General features: G+C 41.2%; 1 protein-coding gene across 1 annotated transcript in view; it reads right to left on the bottom strand.

Moving 5' to 3' along the window:
• Positions 1-106: 106 nt before the first annotated feature.
• The window catches only part of SLC1A7 (solute carrier family 1 member 7), a gene marked incomplete at both ends in the record, with an annotated part of 47,529 nt that continues 27,289 nt past the window's right edge, over positions 107-20,346 (bottom strand). The window contains 7 exons of the mRNA XM_084291110.1: positions 107-343; positions 2,039-2,138; positions 6,157-6,291; positions 9,116-9,310; positions 15,915-16,148; positions 17,152-17,251; positions 19,750-19,969. Coding sequence (XP_084147236.1) covers positions 107-343; positions 2,039-2,138; positions 6,157-6,291; positions 9,116-9,310; positions 15,915-16,148; positions 17,152-17,251; positions 19,750-19,969 — 1,221 coding nt within the window. The remainder of the gene's footprint in view (positions 344-2,038; positions 2,139-6,156; positions 6,292-9,115; positions 9,311-15,914; positions 16,149-17,151; positions 17,252-19,749; positions 19,970-20,346) is intronic.

Genomic DNA, 20,346 nt, shown 5'->3' with positions numbered 1-20,346 from the left:
GATAAGCCCACTTTTTTCCGTTCAAGGCAAAAAGTCCCTCTTCCAGCTGTGAGGTAGAGATTGGGTATCAGGTCACTGGGGTGTGAGATACCACTGAGTGTAGCAGTTACACGTTTGTTTCTAGTTCATTTATTTCAATAGTGCAGTGGTCTTTACTGTTGGATTTCTTAGTGTGATTCTCCACTGGGCTTTCTTCTTGCTCCACTTGTACAGGTATGTGGTGCTGAAACCCTTTCACTGTTTCTGGTCCACGAGATTCATTCATGGTCTTCACGCAGCCATTTCGCTGGTAAGCCACAATCTGATGGATGTTAATAGGCTTAGTTTCACAGATCAATGGCACCTATGTGAAAAGCAGCAAGATTTGGAACACTGCCACTGTTTGCTGGATACAACAGGAAGGAAATTTTTACTTTGAAATCTTCTAGTCTGCTTTGCATTCACCAGGATTATCTAGGCCCCCACAGTCTTCCAGGACCTGTCTCTTATATATACTAAAGCATCTTTGCACCATCTGGACAAAGTGAGGCAGTCTCTAAGTATGGAAAAATGTAAATTCTACCACAACTTTAATTTAACTTCTACCCACAGTGATACCTCTTTGCATCAATACAGTGACAGAAGTGGTGTACATAAAGTCTAGACTTTCAGGTTCCAAAGATATGGACTCAGTATGCTGAATTTCGGGCAGTGCTTGCTCTGAAGTGCAATTACACAGACCAGTAAAGCATTCGGTGTGGCCTCCTGCCTTTCTTCTAACCTGATGAACTAACACCTGTCTTTTTAGTTTGTCCCATTTCTAAAGAAATAAAGAGGATTTTATGGAGTGATTCATAAGTTAAATACTGAAGCGTCATTTAAATCAAACCAGAAGTTCTGGTGGGGAAAATAAGACATAAATACTGGCAGAGAGGTGGGCTTGCAGCTGACAAAATACGGCTTTGTGTATACATTACTAACTCACAAATTATGCAGCCAAAACTTACGGCAGACTGATGGTATATGTTAATGCAATTACAGAGCATGATGCAAAGAAAAATCTCATCACAGATGACTAAATAATCCATTAGGAGGGATTTTATATTCTTGAAACATCTCTTCTTGAGTTCCGACAGTTCTAAATACAGCCGTGAACTGTCGGGCCTGCATTATGCAGGGAGCCAGACTGCACTTCTGGCTTTGTGGCTGCTGGTACCTTCCCATTAGGTTGTATTTTTGTGTAACACACAATGTGTGCAGCCAACAACAGGCCCAATCCTGTCATCAGTAATTACTGCAGGTGCTAAGCACCTCTGAGGATAAGACCTGTCTTTCTTTATAAAACTTGAAAGAGCTGGAATTTTAAATGCATATTCTGGGAAGGCACGAGAATGGGATTTACCAGAAAGACTGACTGTAAAATGGGAGAAATAATAACAGAAATAAAGGTTTGCTGTTAGTACTTTTGTTTTTAACTTCTGCTGGTGAGTAGAATACTACAAATGACACAGAAATGAAACGTGCCATGTGGATGCCTGTCCCTATGAGGGACCTTCTGTGTAAATTGTCCTGTCACTGGGGAAGAAGCTGGGGCGGGTCTGCCAGTAGCTGCAGTGGGGGGGAGCACCTCTGAGCATGATGGGCTTGGGAATTACAGATCTCCTCTGCTGAGGATTTGAAGGAAGAGTAGAGAAGGTGTTCCTGGTGGAAGGACAGACTGAGTGAGGCATGCCAAGGAAAAAAGGAAAAGGGCACAGGAGTGGAGGGAGGCACGTGTGATGTATGGATTAAGAGCTAGAGAACAAAGTTGTAAGAAGGGACTTGTATTCAATGTATTAGGCGTGAAGTTGCCTGAGATTGAAGTCCAGAATGGGGCAATGTGTTTGTGTTAGTCCAGAATGGAAATTATTGAAATGGTGGCTTCAGATTATGCTAACGCAGTGGCTTGAAACACCCGGGACTGTGCCTGAAGCACCTTTTGTAAACTCAATGAAACAACCGTGGGAAGCTGAGAGCTTGTGGGATCTGTGCGGGCACACCCTGCCTCGTGTGCTGTTACCTCATCGCCGTCCTTGATGAACTCCTTCCGGCAGATGTGGGCCATGATCCCAGCAGCCAGGGCATCTCCCAGGACGTTGATCATCGTTCTAAACCTGTCCCTGACAAACGACATGGTAATGGTCAGCTGGGTACATGCCTACACCTTCAGCACTGCAGTCATAAAAGCTGACTGCCAGTTGGGCTGTTTTTACGAGCTAACAAGTTTGAAGTTTAGTTACGTAGCTGCTCGGCTGGGTGTTCCAGTTGTTTCTGAGCTTAGTGCGCTGTGCTGCCACACGTTAATTTGTAGCTGAGGTAACCAGGGCAGCTGTTGCCTTCTGATGCATGCACATTGATTCAGCACTAGAAAGGTTTAACACAGCTGATAAAGATTGCATCTGTGTCTGTATTTTTATGTTAAGCTCCAGTGTTACGGCCTCATTTGGAGGCTTGTGCCCGGACTCAATAAACATAAAGGGCAGCCAGTACAACCAGTACCTTCTGGTAGGTATCAGGGGCTCAGTCCTGCAATCTCAAGAAATTTTCTCAGCAAGAAGATTAGTGTATTGGTAGAATTTGCACAACACAATTAAAAGAAGATTGCTAAATAACTACTCACAAACTAGGCAGGCACTGACCAGGGGTGACCTGATTGCACTCTATAGATACCTTAAAGGAGGCTGTAGCGAGGTGGGGGTTGGTCTATTCTCCCACGTGCCTGGTGACAATACAAGGGGGAACGGGCTAAAGTTGCGTCAGGGGACGTTTAGGTTGGATATTGGGAAAAACTTCTGTACCAAGAGTGTTTTTAGGCATTGAAATGGGCTTCCCAGGGAAGTGGTTGAGTCACCATCCCTGGAGGTCTTTAAAAGACATTTAGATGTAGAGCTTACTGATATGGTTTAGTGGAGGACTGGTTAGTGTTAGGTCAGAGGTTGGACTAAGTGATCTTGGAGGTCTCTTCCAAGCTAGATGATTGTGTGACTCTATGATACTTAAATTCTGTTAATTTCTGAAAAAGCTATGGTGGCTATGGCACCTCTGGCTTTTAAAGATCCTTCATTTTCAGTTACCTTTTTTTCCAATCCAACTTTATATATTTGACAATATTGCATATATATATACAGTTTCACTATTTTTCATTTAGTTATTTAAGTGATCAGTTTTTCCCCATTTTACATCTTTTACCCACCACCATCTCAAAAATAAATCTATAAAAATATTGACTGTAAAAACACAAGAGTAAGTGGTTGCCATAGACAAGTGCTACACTTGAAGCTGGTTGGAATCTATTAGTTAAAACTGATGGGAGTTCAAATAGATGATATAGCTTTTAAGTCTGAAATATATCGCATAATTTCCAAGAAAAACATACACATCTGAAAGCTGTCATATTGGTAACTTAATTTATAAACGTGGGTTATAACACAGAGGCTCAGAAATCTCCAGATGTTTGGCTTATTAAGGTTAGTGACCGTCCAATATCAACAGTGCCCAGATTTCTGATCCTGCATCTTAATATAGAAAAAAATTGAAGCTGTGCTCTGATTTTTTTTTTCTCTGTACACTTTCAGCATGTAATCAATGCATGCAAATGTTTATGCAGTTGCTTGCCTAATTAACAGGAACAGTTCCTGCATGAAATGTTATTTGCCTGGGCAATTACCCAAACTGTACATGCAATTGCAAGTATCTTCATCACTAATACTCCGCAGCCTATACCTAAATACATTTGTTGATCCCAGTCCTTGACTTGTATGCTGAATCTATTTTCCTGATACCTGTTGTTCTGTGTTTGGGTTTTGCCCTGGAGGAAAATTCCCACAAGAATGTGTTAGACAGGGAAAAATACTTGTAATGGCACAAACTGGATAGGTGTTCCTGTTACATATCCCTTTTTTTTTTTTTTTTTTTTTTTCCTTGGTTGATCATCTGATTTTGATTCTTGGAAAGCTGTTTTGGATTGTTAGTTTTGGACTGTGCAAGGAGCTGTGGTGAAGGAGAAGCTGGATGAGCAGAGCTCATGAGTTTGCACTCTGTTTTGGGCTCTAATTTGGATCTGTTCTGAAGGCAGAAGTTTTCTGCACCATACTGAAACTCTTAAGCAAATGGGTTGCCTGGCACAGTGTTGGACGTGTTCTGCTCCATGTTCCTGTGTGCACGCAGGTGTCAGCACAACATATGAGTAGAACCACACCACACAGCGCTGGCATTTCTCCACTAAGAGGCCAACCAGCACCTAGTGACATTTCTTGCACTGTGTTGCAGTGGTATTTTAGCTTTATAGGTTATTATAATTAAAGATGCAAAACATTTACCTCATGTTTCATAAATTAGCTGATAAACATTTTAATTTTCTTCTTTTGTCTCCAGGCACTAGCTAAAGGTATGAAGTTCACATACATGTTATGGCTACCTAAGTGAGTTGTAATACCTGCAATTCATTGTAATGGGTATTTCAGTCTTGTGAGCTCATCTAATCAGCCTTCGTTAAGCGTTCTTCATACTCCAGTACTTCCAAAACTAATATTGAAAATATTCATCATGTCAACCACGTTGACACTTTGCATCTGCAGGCTCTTGAAACCAAGTGCTGAAATACTGAAATATACTTTTTACATGAAAGGTCATCTAAAAAAGACAGAAAATTGAGTCTGTTCCTTGCTCACTTTTTAATACCATCTGGAACTACAGTTTTTGTCTGCTGTTTTGAAATGTTTTGTTAAACAAAAAGAAACATAATTCCCATATACGCTGGAAGACTTACTGGAAAAACAATGAAATGTTGATGTTGCAAGAGTTGGGTGAAAACTGAGCAATATAGAGGGAAAAGGTTTTTGTAATACAGCTTCAAATACTTTGACTTTTGTTGTGCTTCTATAGCTATGGAGCTTCAGTGACTAGCATTAGAAAGGCTGCTTTATTAAAATCTGCACTGCCATTCCCAAGTTTGGGTGCTTACAGCAGATGTTAGCTATCACTCACATAAGAATATTCCTGGTATTTGTAAAATAAAATACTTCTTAGAATATGCATACAACACAACTCTCATGACTCCTATTAATAGTAGTAATATTCTGTTACACTGAACAGGAAAGTAAAGAATTCCTTCTCAAAGTTCTTTGCAGAAAAACTCAAGACTTAAAACTGAACCAAATTGGCAATGGAATGGAATCGACTTTTAATTTTTATCCAGAACCCTGATTCAATTAAGCTCTACTGCATTAAGATTGGTAATGGAGATACATTTTATATAGATTAAGTTAAAAAAAAAAGAAAGGACTGTTTCTTTGTGGATATGTACGCTAGTTATGTAATTATTTGAAATGCTAATGAGCTGGGGACCAGTATTTTACAATTCATCTTCCTAGACTATTCAAAGTAGTTTGATTGTTTTATGGACATTTACACAACAAGATAAGAGTCCAAATAAACCACTAATTAGGAATTTTTAAGCTATTTCTTTTCCTGGGTAGCAGGACTCCCTTCTAGTCTGTGTGTGTTAAGTTTTAGCCTCTGCTTCTGCTGTGAAAGCCTCAGTGGCTGGGGATCCTGCAAAGCAACTTCTCTACAGAAGGGCTGTGCTTGCACAACGGGCTCCATGAAGGGGCTATATTTGCTGCTGAAGGCTAGTTGGCACTGAAACTAGAGAGAGCATAACTGCCTCAGGATCCCTGCTAAAAGGATGCTGTCATTAGTCCCAGCATAGTAGTGCCTTGCAAGCCCTGTTTGTGGTTCTACGGGCGTACCTGCTTGCTGTAGCACTGGCTCAGGCCTTTTGGCAGTGAGTGTCACTACGTGGAGGTGATGTCCTTGAAGTGCCAGGGGGCTGAGAAGCAGAGTGCAGGCAAACCATGTTTCTGAGGAATGCCAGCCTCTAGTCCTTGTCCAAGGCAAGGTGCCAGAGGTGCACCTGGTGGACATTTGTCTGGCCTGACCTTAAAGCTTTGTCTATGTCTTTTTAAAGTCTGATGTTCACTGCAGCAGTCTTTCACCTGAGACCACATTAGCATTGTTTCAACCAAAACAGTTATTCCCCATGCCTTTTTTGTACGTTCATGTTAATAAACCCCTGGAGTCCATCACCCTTTTTAGCAGTTGCCACCCTGGCCACCTTGAAAGCTGAACCTTACTTACAGCGCCCAGTCGACGGCAATGATCAACGTGATGTCATCCGTCGGGAGCCCGACCGAGGTCAGAACGATGACCATCGTCACCAGGCCGGCCTGTGGGATACCGGCAGCTCCTATGCTGGCGGCTGTTGCTGTGATACTTGAAGAAAGAGAGAAAGGAGTAAGCTTTACTGGTGATGGGTTGCTCTGCAAGAAACTAAGCCATGTTTCTATAGATTTCCTAAACTAGAATCCTTCTTATACTTCACAGAAGTGCCAGTGTTTGGTGGGTAGGAGCCAGTTTGGAGAGCAAGAATTGGCCAAATGGCCTGCCCAGGGCTAAATTCTCACCTTCTACCTTTGCAGCCTTGGCTGTGCTGAGGAGGTTCTGTTTTATCTCATAAACTCACAAATGAGGAGGAATAGGGGCCAGGCTGTGGGCTGCTCTATGCCAGCTCCTCGGGGGTCACGGCACCACGCAGCCTCAGCAGCGCTGTGTGCCCTGCGCCTGCCAGCGCTCCGCTCGTGGCTTCACCCCTGGCAGCAGAGCTCCCAGCACACTTCTCTGAGTCATCACCCACAGCTCCTGTGCCAGGCAAATCCGCGCTGGCTGCAGCTCGGGCCTTTCATGTCAATCCGTCCCAAAGAGGCTTGGCCAAGGGGTGAGAGGCTGGGCCAAGGGTGAAGCTCTTGCACATGGCTTGGCGTACTTGGAACTAAATATGAAGTGAGCATAAATGTGACTGTACCTCTTCAGTTTCTGGAAAGTATTTTTACTTGACCTTCACACCATTTTTTCAGCCAGGCAAGCAGAAATGAATGGGAGACCAGGGCAAGAGTGGACCTGGCAGGCTTAAGATTTTCTTCATAATGCTATTTTTAGGGGAGGGATTTCATTCCTTTTTCCAGGAGCAAAAGTGACTGTATATATTCACTTCCTCCTCTCTGACTGCTTGCAAGAGCTAGGCCATCCAGCAGAAAGACAAGAGATGAATGTTGACTATAGTAAAAGGATGACATAAAGCATATACACTGATAATCCATGGCATTCATTCATCCAGAATTTCAGAGCTTTTGGCAAGCAGTTCAGTTTCATCAACCTCCTTTGAAGGAAAATGACGGTAACAGTATTCACCCATATGGAAACCAAGACACTGAGATAGCCAGTATCTTGCTCACAGCTGCACAGCGTACCAGTAGAGCAGCAAAGGTATTTATAACTAGAGCCCTTTCCAGCAATAAAAAAATACATCTGTGTGGGGGTGTGGTGGTGGAAGAGAAAGATTTAAGACTGATTTTTGAAAAAAAAATAGCTTGTATAGCATCCTAATAGCATTTTAGTAGGCAGAATATGGATAGGAAGGAAGGGACAGAAGCTTAATAGTTGAATAAGAGTTAAGTATAATGAATATTAAAAGATTCTCCAGTCAGTGCTCTAAACTGGCTAGCTCATTAGATCTGCTTCTGCCTCCCAGGTCAGTTCAGGCTAGAAAGTCTCATGACTTTATTAGGAGCAAAATAGGAATGTTTAACTAACGTTATACAGACAAGCTCATCTGCTGCTCCACTGCATTTTGTCCTCAATGTAGATGTTTCTTCCTGTAATAGTCTCACTTGATGGGAATATTTACTTTCTTCTTCTGCTACATCTTGGTTTGCATAATCACATTGATATAAACTGTCAACATTTATTTTACAAACTATCAACCAAGTAGGCTGATTATTTTTTCTAACATTTTTCCTCTCCAGCAAAAGATATTCTGTGACTAATGAATATTTGAATTTCAACTCTCCAGTTCCTAGAGTATCAAGATCTAGGGCAGGTTTGGTCCATACAATACAGTTATAATTGGCCTTCAGACATCCAGATGTTTAGGTACTGGATCCACTGTGAATTCCTATTTTCCTTTCTTTTACAAACCAGTCTTTTTATTTCTTTTCCTTTCTTGGATTTTTCTAATTTTAATTTGTAAATTCCTTCTACTGTCTTTACTTCTCTCTGGTTCTTACGCACTAGCACTTAATATGGACAGTGAAAATAAACAAATAAAGTCCATTGGCAAACCTCAGCTGTCATCTGGGGTTAGTTGTAGGACTCTCCTCTTGTCATGAAGCTCTTCAAGTCCAGCAGAAGATGGGCAAGGCCCAGCAGAGTAAATGGGGCAGTGCTGAGGTCACTGGGTGGGTAGGTAAGCAGATCTCAAGTATGTTGCACAAGGCTCTGACTATGAAGAATGTTTTTCTAATCATTTGTTCTCTGCTGGAAACCTGCAGGTCTCAGTCCCTGAGGCATTCTTTGGCAGCCACTGGAGTTATTCTGGCAGTAATTGTTCAGCTGGATCTTCTGCTCTCTTGGATCCATTACAGACCTTTCAAGGACAGAGCATGCAGCTACAGCACACTCTACCACTGAGAGCGTGGTTATTTATGATGGTTTCTGCTTTAACAAGAAGCAGAGAAGATATCTAAAAAATACCTGAGAGCTAGGACATCTTGATGGAAACCTGCCCTGACAGTAGCATCTTTCTTCCTTCCCTTCAAGGCCTGAGCTTCCTAACACCCACTGTACCCTCTATCTGATGTAGGACCTTTAGCTTTTAACATTTTCCTCTCATGTGAAGAGACAAACTAGAGTTGAAGTTGAAAACAACTGAAATTTAAAATAATTTTTTCAACGCCAACAATAATTGTAAAATGTTCAAATTCTAGTAAATGATCAAGGCTGTGCCTAACAGTAAAAATTAGACAGTTATTCTCAAACAGAAACCCTTTTTTTGGTGGTGTCCCCATAATTCTATTTGATGGAACTGATACAATTTCCCTTTTTACAGTCCTTGATCTTTGCACTACTTAAAAAATTACCATCCTATGAGAAATAGGTGCTTTGATAACCGCAAAGATGAGTTCTGTTCTGAACATTGCACGATACAAGAATCACACAGCAAGACAAGCAACTCTGGGCATGTGGAGTTTGTGGTTTATACCTGATAGTAATAATCTGCCCGAAGTCCAGCTCATAGTTGTTGACTTGTGCAATAAAGATTGCAGCCACCGCCTCATAGAGCGCGGTCCCGTCCATGTTGATGGTGGCTCCCACAGGCAGCACAAACCTGGCAATCCTCCTGTCCACGTGGTTGTTCTCCAGCAAGCACTTGAACGTGATAGGCAGCGTGGCTGAACTGCAAAACAGCGGAGAGAAGCACACATTGAGTTACTTTTATTTCTCGAGAACAGAAATATTATTAAATGTTATCAGGTCGTAAATTTCCTTGTTTTCAATAAGACGCATGCATTTTTAGATAGTAACGTACTCAAACATATTTGTCTTTATATTTCTTCAGCTTTTTATTTTTGTAGCATTCTGCCTTTTACCATTCAGTGTCACATTCATTAGTATGTCATGAGCAGCTCAATTGCAATCACGTGAGTGAGGGGGTATTTTTTAAAGCTTTGTCAATTACAAGGAAGGGACAAAATTTTTTCCTTGTTGTGATACTGATCTTAATGTATTGCTAAGTATTGGAGACTATTGAAATAGATGTAAAATAGCAATCTCTGAAACTATTCCAGAGTTACCTCTTTAAAGAGGTAAGTAATTATTGGACAAATATTGGTATCATGATACTGAGGTCTTTAATTTGCTGTTCTCTTGTGAGCTACATGCCCCCAGCAGAGAAATTAAGGTGTCTTTTCACTAGTTTGGGCAGTCCAGATTGTTCAGTCACTGTGTTGTGCGCCTCACATCAGCAACACACCTCTGATCTCTTATAATGGACATTATCTCTTCTTAACGGAAAAAAAAAATAAAAAAAAAATTGATTGATAAATTCTTTCTCCATTAATTACGTTTCATCTGAGAGGTTCTGAAAGCCCTGATATAACCCCAAAGTTTCAGGAATGTATTAGCAAAAAGTTTCCATGAGTAGGAGCTGTCAATTTGTATTTGTGCAAGCTGTTTTTTGAGGCAAGGCACAGTTAGTGTTTGGAAAGGAAAAGTAGCTTCCTGCAAAAGAAGTGCGAAAGGAACAAGAGAGGTCTATGAGAGGATGTGTTCATTACAATATCTCTGGTTTTTATAACCTGATGTCTGGCTGGTGAATGATTTACTAGACGCTCACTACCACACAAATCTGGGCAAAAGTAATTCACTAGATGTGTAAATAAGGAAAGAAAAATCTGATTTCCTGTGGCAACTGGGTTATGTTCAACTTTTTCATTCTGTCAGTCCTAATATTTAATGAATATTTACTTTGAAAACCAAACGGAGCAAAGCATAACCCCCCAACTACACACTAGATGTCACTTCTCTCTCGGGCATGCTTGTCAGTTTTTACACATTCATTTGGGAATGACTGAAATTCTCTATGTGTTGTTTGCCATAAACTGTTCATAAAATAAAAGGGTGAGACGAGGGCTCACAGGTAATAGAGAATAGAAAATCCTGGTGGAGCTGTAACTGGAGCAGACCACCCCAGTAACACTTGCAGATGTTCTTACAGCTGTCGGCATTGCCAGGAAGCAATTAGTAAACCTAGGACTCACCATGTCCCTTCCCTGCAGTTGCTGCAATTGTAGAAGGTTATTTGTTTTTAAAAACAGTCTTACCTTGGCCATTTGCCTTTTCTGTAACAAAAACCTGTCTAATTTTCTTTGTGGGAAAAAGAAGAGAAAAATTAATCCTCCAAGTCCTTTTCCACCCTTTGACACAGCAGAATTTTAAACCTAAATGCCTTCAAGTTCTAAGCGCAGAGATCTGAGCTGTGAAACATGCAGATTTTAATGGACATCTGATTTGGTGGAGATGTGGAAAAGATTGTGAAAAATATCCCATAATACCAATGGCACAACCAGCAAATTCTGTATCTGTTTCCACTGCTACAAGCTGAATGTATGACACCGTTTTTGCAAAAATTCAACTTTCAGACTTGTGCATTATCTCATAGAGAGACAGGTAATTCTTTTAATTTTGTGTGCTGTTAGAAGTAAAATTTCTAGGGCACATCACCAGATGTTGGTTTTGTGTTTCATTAATTATTATCATAAAAAAGTGGACAGAATGTACAATGATGATGAAAAATTTTGTGCAAGATATTTAAAGGAAGTGCATTTCCAGGTTACAAATCCTAGTGTCTTCCTAGCACAGACAAGTATTCCACGCAGTCTCAATCAAGTTTATGACACCACATCTTAGAGCTGGCAGAGCATCTGTCCTGACTATTCCTACTGAAGGACACTCCCAAACTTATTCCTCAGGTGAGAAAACTAATTTTTGACCTAGATGTATTATTTTCAATTTACACAAAATTTGTTTCTATGTGCTTTATGCATATGTTCTTGCACAAATAAGTCCAGCTATTACAACATGCAATGTTAGAACTCAGTTTTGTTCCTCTGGATTGAAACAATCAGACTTCTTAATGTTTTTTCTTATAAGGCCGTTACTTTACATCCCTGATTTCCCTTTTGGGAACCTGCTTCACTGATCTTAATCTGCTAAGTCTTTGAAAAACTTTTCTAAAGCTTTCAGCTAAGAGGAGAGGTATCTTCTCCTAGCGCTAACTTTAACAATTAAAAATACATTTTTAGAGTCTTATCTCAATTTTGTTTTGGATAAAATGCTGCAGCTGGAGAGACTGAACATAAGCTAATGCTGGATCAGGCCAAGCTCTTAGTAGTGTGAGCCACAAAGACAGCTAGTCACTGTGGAAGAACAGCTGTTCAGCTTGCTCTGTTTATCTTATCATTCAAATGCATTTTGATATTTGCTCCAAAAAATCAACAAACTGATCTCATCTCCCTTTTGCTAAATCTGCCTTTAATTTACACTGTGCAATAGCCAAGACCTTAGTGTTTCATAAGCAGCAAAACCCTTGAAAAACTCGTGTTTTGTTATTTGTCTTCAGAGAAGATGAAAATTGCTTCTTTTTGATGGGATGTACCGCAGAGAAGACACCACTTTAATTCATTAATGGTATGGAAAGGTGACCTAGAAAAACAAAATTCCCTCATACATTGGAATGAGGAAAGCTAAAAACAAGAGGAATCTGTCTGCAAGCCAAATACTGCTCTTTCAATACAGTGAGAGGTCAGGATCAGGGTTGATGTGCAAGTCCAAAATCCATGGCTACCCCTGACCACCCCAGAGCCGGGCAAGGTGGCGATGCCAGCATGTGCTGAACACAACTTTTGGATGTGGTGAACTTCAGCCATGCACAGTGCTCTGGCCTTAGGGGCTGGTGGCCTGGTGGTGCCATGCTTGGTGCTAGTAGTATGAACAGAGATCATTGTGTCCTAAACAGATGCACCGAAGGAATACAAGAACTCTTCTCTGTTCCTACCTCTCTGTTGACATCTGTGTGAGCCCAAAACACTGCTGTGAGACTGGGATTTCTGGATACAGAGCCTGAAAATGCATTGCAGAACCTTTCACTGATGGGAAGTGGGTTTAAATAATGTGCACATTCAAGAAAATCATTGCCATGAGATGACTGTTAAGTTGTTTTCAGGTTCCCTAGTGTCACATTCTGGGGGTTTGTGTGTGGTACTGTTTTTTCCTCTTGCAGTGTGACTCTTTGCTTGAAAAGAAAGGTTTCCACAGGTGCAGACTGGCTGGAATGAGCACCAGGACACTGATCTGTGCCTTCCTTTCTATCTTTGGATGTAGACGTGAACTGACACAGAAACATCTGCAAGAAACCATCAGTATGCTTAAAACCAGCTCTTTGTTCTCCTCTTAGATGATCTTAAAATCCAATACCCACATTATGAGTGTTATATAATGCCCTTGTGGCAAGTGTTATTTAACCACATGCAGATGTGCTGACTGTCGGGAGAAGCAGCTCTCCTGTCCAGCCCCAATTATTTGTGCATGTTCTTTTGGCAAATGCTCAGTTATGTGCAGTATCCATTCCTTTCAGTGTAATGAAGGTGAAAAGTTCAGCTATTTCTAGACAAGACACTGCTATTTGAGAAGAAAAACATTAACAACCATGTTGGACCTGTGTTGGATTTGCAAAATATACTCACTGGTAAGCAGGGGCAAAAGTGAAATTTGTCAGCGGTGTTCAAGCCCGAAACCTGGAATTTCAGAGCTGTTTCCTAGGGCTCACCTTAGCTTTGGTAGCACATCAGCTTCTGCCCATAAATGCCCTAAATCTCTTCAGGTGGCAAGTCCTGCTGGTGATCACCGACAGGCCGAGCTGCCAGCTGGTGCCAGAGCTGTTCCCAAACTACAACTGCTCAGGGCCTGCATATACACAACTGTTCCTTGCGTGGTGGAAGGGGAGGGAGCACTATCTCAGCGTCCTCAATATCCTCTCCTGGCAGTCTGCACTGGGATGTCGAAGCCACTTCAGGTGTACAGGAAAGGCAAATTCCCTGCGCCTACCCCACTGTGAGTGAGGGCACCTCGGCTTGCAGGGAACTGGGGATGGAGAAGAAACTTAAGGACTGAGAAAGGTTCTTTAGAGACAGAACTCTTAGAGCAGCAGAGCAGATAGCCAAGTGTGTCAAATGTGAACCTGACAAGTCTTTTCCAACACTAACATCTTTGAGTGTAAAATTAACATCTTCCTTGATTGTGGGAATGTGATGACATCACAAGCTACAAACTTTTAATGTTCTAATAAAAAAGCCTGCCCTAATTATTTAAGCCTAATTAGAATTTAAAACACCACCCAGCACATATTTTTTTTCTTGACTTTGTATCTCACAGTATGTTGCTCTTTATAGGTCAGTTTGGAGGAAACTACTAAACATGAAAACACCTTGTTAAGAGAAACATAGTGGAAAGCCAGTTCCTTCCAATGATACTGAAATAATCACTCCCTCCTCTCCTTTCTTTTAATTCCCATATATTCCTTCTGCTCTGCCTACCCCTGCCCTAACCACTTCAAGTATATTTATGAGAGAAAGAGCCATCTGCGTATGCCCTTGCTGCCCCAATTTACCTTGTTGGACCTCGTTAGAACCATAAGAAAATTATAAGCCTAATCAGGTCAGTGGAGCAGGGACAAAAGTTTTAGGTTCTTTTCCTTCCCAAGTCTGGCACAGGTCTGGTGCAACTTTAGTTTTGCCTTTTGCATTGTCCCTTCAGTGAAAGAGAGATTATTGCTCTTTTAGCGTTGACTGTAATTACCACATTGCAAGATAATGTTTTGTAGCAGAAATGTTTGGCAGTAAATTATAGTGAAAGTGAATGACATCAACTAGTCTGAGTTCAGGAAACTTACACAATGACTTCTCCGTGTATGTATTTACTTAGATAATTTGCAGAAGAGTTTGAGATTTATGCAAACCCCACATAATTATTTATCAGCACTATGCAAAGCCATATGCTCTGATTACATAATAGCCCTTACTTGACTATTAAAAAGAAGTTATTTAAATCCTTTGATTTAAATAACATTTCCCAGAACTTTTTATCCATATGCCACACTCGCCTTTTCCTTCTCTAATCCTACCAACTGCAAATGCACTTTATTTCTAAGTGGGTTACTCTGCCATAGGATGAGAGGTTACGTGAATTCCTCCTCAAGAAGCTTGGGAAGTGACCAGGAAAACTAAGATTAGAAGCACAAGGGATAAGAAGCTGATACAATCCTATCGCCATAAAGGCTGTATCAGTTGTCAGAGTTCAACGTATTACAGAGATTATTGCAAGATAAAAGACAAAAATCAGCATTTAAGTATAGCTAGACAAAGTACTCCCCAATGATTATTGTTAATAAGAATAAATATTTTTGGCTTAATAAAAACCTTTTATATTGTCAGTGTATATTTCATTACAAATAGATGTTCAACATTTATCAGTGATTTTGTAATAATGACTAATTTGAAGTCTAAATTAAGTAGACAAAGGTAGGTGTTTGTCACTAGCTGTCATCATTGCAAAATCGGATAGGAGTTTTGTTTTTCAGCCTCTCTGTAAAATAACTTTAAAAATGCAAAAGCAAAAATGGAAATCAAGCTGAGATAAAAGAAAGGTATCTTTTCCTTTCTTCAGCCCTCTTCCTTTACAGCTGAGAGTAGAAATAATAAATATGTAAGATGTGCTAAAGAGATCTGTTTACCTGGCATTTTCCACTTGTGCTGTGGCTTTCATTACTACATAAAAATCGCCAGGTACAGCTGCTCTCATTATTTCAGAGTAACAAGCCTCCAGCCACAGAGGCGATGACACTGCCTTTCTTTGGTATCAGCAGCATGGAAATGTGATTTTAGTTGTCATTCTTGTCTGTGCTCCATGCAAACCAATTCCAGCTCTTTCAAGCACTTCTTAAGCACAAGTTTATCCGTGTTGGTGGTCATTTTCCTAACCAGCCCATAAGCTGTTTCCCATGTCACTGTACCTTTGTTCAGCTATGGTTAAAGCTCATTGGGCACCCTCCCTAAAAAGGATGTGAAAAACATTGTTCCTTGAGTAGAACAGCGAAATATTTTCCCAGTGCTGGACAATAGCTTGCAACCACAGTCTTTTCTTAATGTACCCAAAATCAAAGGCTAAGATGAGTTGAAAGTGTAAAATGTTTCCATACGACTGAACTAATGCCAAAAATACAGTCTGGACAAACTGTGTGTCCCTTAATATATATTAACTTTGTAGAAACACAGTTGTTTTGTTTATGGAAAAATACCCTTATTTCATTTTTAGTCCTCTAAGAAAAAACATTTTTGTCCACTATTTTTTAACCTGAGGCAAAACAATGTAACAAACATTACTTCCAATAGCTCCCGCTCATAGCTTCCAAATGTTGAGAGACACATCCAGAGACTGGGTGATACCTGGAGGAGGTGGCCAGAGCAATGAGCAAGGCTTGAAGGATCCCTCTGATGAAGACGATAGGATTCTTCTTGGTGATAAAGAAGTACATCATTGGCAGGATGAACAGCCCGTGCACAACCAGGCCGCACACCACGGTAATGGCATAGAAACCCAGCTTCTTCCCAATGGCCGAGGGGTCGTCCATTTCTAAGATTTTGCCCGCAATAAGGAACACAATTCCAAAGGGAAAGTACCTGAGCAAAAAGGACAGTCATTACTAGGAGATCGTTCACTTCCACCAAGCTGCGTGCGATGGCAAACTCCTGTACCCCCACTAGCAGTGCAGCAGAAGCAGCCTGCCCAGAAGCAGCACGGTTGGGCTCTGTTTTTGGTCAGACCAGGTGGGTTAAGCCCCTGTCTCACACTTAAGGAGCGTGCCCAAAGTGCCAGGCTGAACACCCCTTTGTGTGGGGTACCCCTCAGCACCGCTGAGGTTATGGTGCTGATCAGGAATTAATTTAAAATGTTTTGCTTCAGAAGCAGGCTCTGACTTTGTAGCTTAAAGCAGGTCATTTCCTTGGCAGCAGGGGAATGAATCCCAAGCTCTGCTCATGTGCTTGTGCTGATGTGATTGTTCAGGGATTTTAGTTGGAAGCTGTTAAGTAAATGTTTATGTGGCCTTTGGAAGACATCAGAGAATTACCAATATGCATTAGACATGCTCTTGGACTGCATGGGAGTTTGATTCAGGGCAGAGGACTACCTAGTTTCTGAACTGTGGTGTTCAGAGACAGCCAAGCTAGCAGTAACTGCACTGACTGCAGTACCCTCAGGTCAGCGCAGGAGCCCAGTCCTCTCCTGAGGGCTCATTAACTTGAGCAAGCTGAAACCAGGCTAGGATTTGTAGTGGAGCAGTGCTGTAAGATATGGCAGTACCAGCCTGAGGAGCTCATCACACTCCCTTGTGTGGGCTGGATGCATTATAATCCCTCAGCGTCTACAGCACACACACACAGCTGTACTGGGCTTCATTATTTGGGAGTGATACGCAGGGTGCCTCTGTTAGAGTGACAGAACAAGCTAGGGACAGGATGTATGTCTGTATGTCTTCCTTCAGATCGTGGGGCCCCACAAAACTAAGGATTGTTCACCCTCATTATTTCCCTGGAAATAAGTTTCTGCTATGTCTGTGTATCCTCTCAAAATTTTCTTTACTGTTTAAAAAATATATATTTTCTTACAAAAACTGTTACTTACCAAACAGCAACTGCTACTATCTTCATGACAGATTCATTTAAACACTGGCAAAAGCTGACCAAAGGAACACCACTGTTTCCCATCCTTCCCAACATTATACCTGCAAACATAGGCATTTGGGTTTAAATTCTCGCGTCCTTTGTGCAAATCACCAGTGCTTTCACTCAGTGCTTTCACTCCCTGCTATGACTCAAAGTGAAGTAAATGGGAGGTGGCTGGATGAATGTAGATCTTCATGCTGTAGGAATAGACAGTGCTCAGAAATGAAAAGAATACAGCTTTGGGATGTGTCATCCAACCCTATATTCTCTAGACAGTGTTAGCTTCCAATAATGCCTATAAATAGCCATCATTTTACCACTCTGTTGATCTGGCAATATTTATCTAAGCTGTGATTTTTGTGCTGGAAAACACCGCTCTTAATAAGCATGGTGGTTATCTTTGCTAGCAGGGTGTTAAATATAGTTCAGCTCTTGTTGCCTGGTCAGTGGCAGTTTTACATAAGTCTTGGCTTCTAATTCTGTACAGTGCCAAAAAAAGAAACACCTTCACTTTTATTTTACAGGAATAGCTGAAAATTGTCCTTTAAAACACTGTCCTATCTGAGCATGTGGCTATTGCTGGGGTCACGCAGGGGAGTGGGCAGGACTGGAGTCTCTGCTGTGCATCCCTGGTGAAGCAGACTCCATTTCAGTGCAAACATTTTCCTTGCAGTGCATAAACAATGTGTGCTCCTCCAAGAAAAAGATCAGATGTTTCAACTGTTATCCACTTGTCATAATATCTAACAGAAATTCCTGCACACTCTGAGTTGAGGCAGTATAGCTCATCACAGCTGAGCCTAGCATCAGGGCTTTTCCTTCGTCCTCTCTGCCTCACACTGTTCCTGCCAGAGGCACCCCATTTTTATGCATGCCTGGCAAAGAAGTCCAGTCATTCATGCACAGGATTTACTCTTGGACTGAGGTTACTAAGAAATTCACCTCCTGCTTCAGGAAAAGAAGTCAGTTGGCTTGAGTCTGTTGTTCTGAAGTCCCTTTATCCTAGTCTGATGCTGTTCAAGGGTCTTAATGAAATTATAATAAGAACTCGGAGAATACTAGAGTGGTTTGGGTTGGAAAGGACATTAAAGATCATCTAGTTCATACCACCCTAATGCCATTTTTCTATGCCAAAATGGTGTAAAAAGACCTTTGTGCAAATAAAAAAAGAGCCAAAGTGAGCAGAACTGTTACCAAGCACCAAGGCCTTTGTACATTTTTTTGCTGTAAATAAAAACCTCAGAAGGATGCCCTTCTTTCCGAGAGATTCAAGCCATGTCTGCTGTTCCACTCCTTCCTTTTTGGATGGGGAGAGCTGCAGAAAGCTGAAGGCAGTGATAAATGCTTGGCTGCATCCTTCGTTCGGAATGATAATCTGAAATTGCCACCAGGATCCGACACGTTTAAGCACTTAGTGTCTCAGGTTTGCGTGCAGCTACTGCAGTCGCAGCTGGCCCCGCAGCCAGGGCTGTCGTGTACGTGGCAGCACCGGCAGAACGTTTTCTGTGTGTCAGCCGGGAGGAAACTGGCTCTCAGCTTCCATCTCTTGATCCCTGGGCCAGCAGGAGTGAGGGGCATGGTAACAGTAATACATTCAGTTCTGGGAAGACAGTGAGTGGTTTTCAGAAGTATAAAGTCGTCCTTGATCCTAATGAGCACATGTAATTAATTCATGCATATCCATTTTGGCTGGAATATTGGTTGCTGTGACATTGTACTTTGGGAATCAACTATAAAATATTACAAACTGAGGGGCAGCCAATTTCCAGCAGTGATGCATATGGAATACCACATACTGGAGAAACTGAGAGACAAATCTGCTAATTCCAGACTTGATTTTTGACCCCTTCTGCTGGTATGAACCATAATATAATAAACGTAGGCAAAGATGTTTTATGGAACTACCTCCACTGACCAAATTAACTTCCAAGAAGAAATTGAGATAAAGAAAATTTCATCAGCATTTTCTTGTATTAATCATCAGTACCTTACCTTTGTCATCATTAACTAAGGCACATCTCAGGGAGTGGTTAAATTCCCTCTTCCAAATCCACAAGCATAATATAACAGACATTGTAACATGGGACCAATGAGTTCCTCCGGCAAATGAAACTGAATAAATTATCTAAACATAAGCTCTTAGAGTCCACTGAGATAAACTACTGGATGGTATATTACTATTACCATTGCATGATGAAAAAAAATAAAATCATGAAGTTTCAATCAAAGAGAGAATCCATGGGTTTAAACTGATAAGACACTGTAACTCACTTATCCATCTTATCTCCGAGGTTTATAGTCTGAACTGTGCTTTAACATAGGTGACGGTTATATTCCACACTAATAATGTGATAAAATGCAATTAAGAGTGGATAAGAACAGCAAACGGGGCAGATTCCAGGGCAAAAACTGTTTCCTGCTTGGTGGGGGGAGCTTTAATGGAGGACCTGGTCTGGGAGCAGGTTATTCTTATTCAAGAAACAGAACAACCAACCCCATATCTTTTTCCCTTAATGGCTACCTGGACTATTGCAACCCAAACATGTCTGAAACCTACCCATTGTTGCAGAGAATATCACAATCCCTAGCACATTCATGCCGTCACTAGTGCCTGGTTCTGATTTGTAAATCACTTCAGGTGGGGGAGTGATGTCCAAGGCAAAATTCTGGACGTTGGATCCATTCTCATCCTGGACTCCGTATATTATAATGCGACGAGTGGTGCTTTCAGATGATGCTTTGTTAGATTTAATGATGGGAATGCTCTTGGTGCGATACTGAAAGAAAACAAAGTATTTTTTATTATAATATCCCAGCAGGAACTAACAGTTAAATGAGACCTCCGAAGTGCTTTGTTAAATAAGGCTGCATGTGAGAGGGACAAGCATGAAAAGAAAGACAGCTCCTGTCCCTGTGCTGCTAAAATCTGTAAGAAAAGTTGAATTTTTTGAATCTCAAAAGAGTTTGAGGCTTATAAAATTGCTGTTTACATGGTATCTCATAAAAAATAAAGCTTGGAACGCTATGCTCTAACAGAAATGTAAAATCCTAAAGGTTTTTTTTGATAAATAAATGGCAAAAGAGCATAGCCATTGCCTGACCCATGCCACAGCTTCGCTCCAGGTGGGAGGCAGGTTCCCTTTACCTTTCTGGA

Source organism: Netta rufina (genome assembly GCF_964035555.1).
Source record: "Netta rufina genome assembly, chromosome: 8".
NCBI classification, from domain to species: domain Eukaryota; kingdom Metazoa; phylum Chordata; class Aves; order Anseriformes; family Anatidae; genus Netta; species Netta rufina.
The sequence above is the reverse complement of the archived record's forward strand: the minus strand, read 5'-3'. Positions and strand labels throughout refer to the sequence as shown.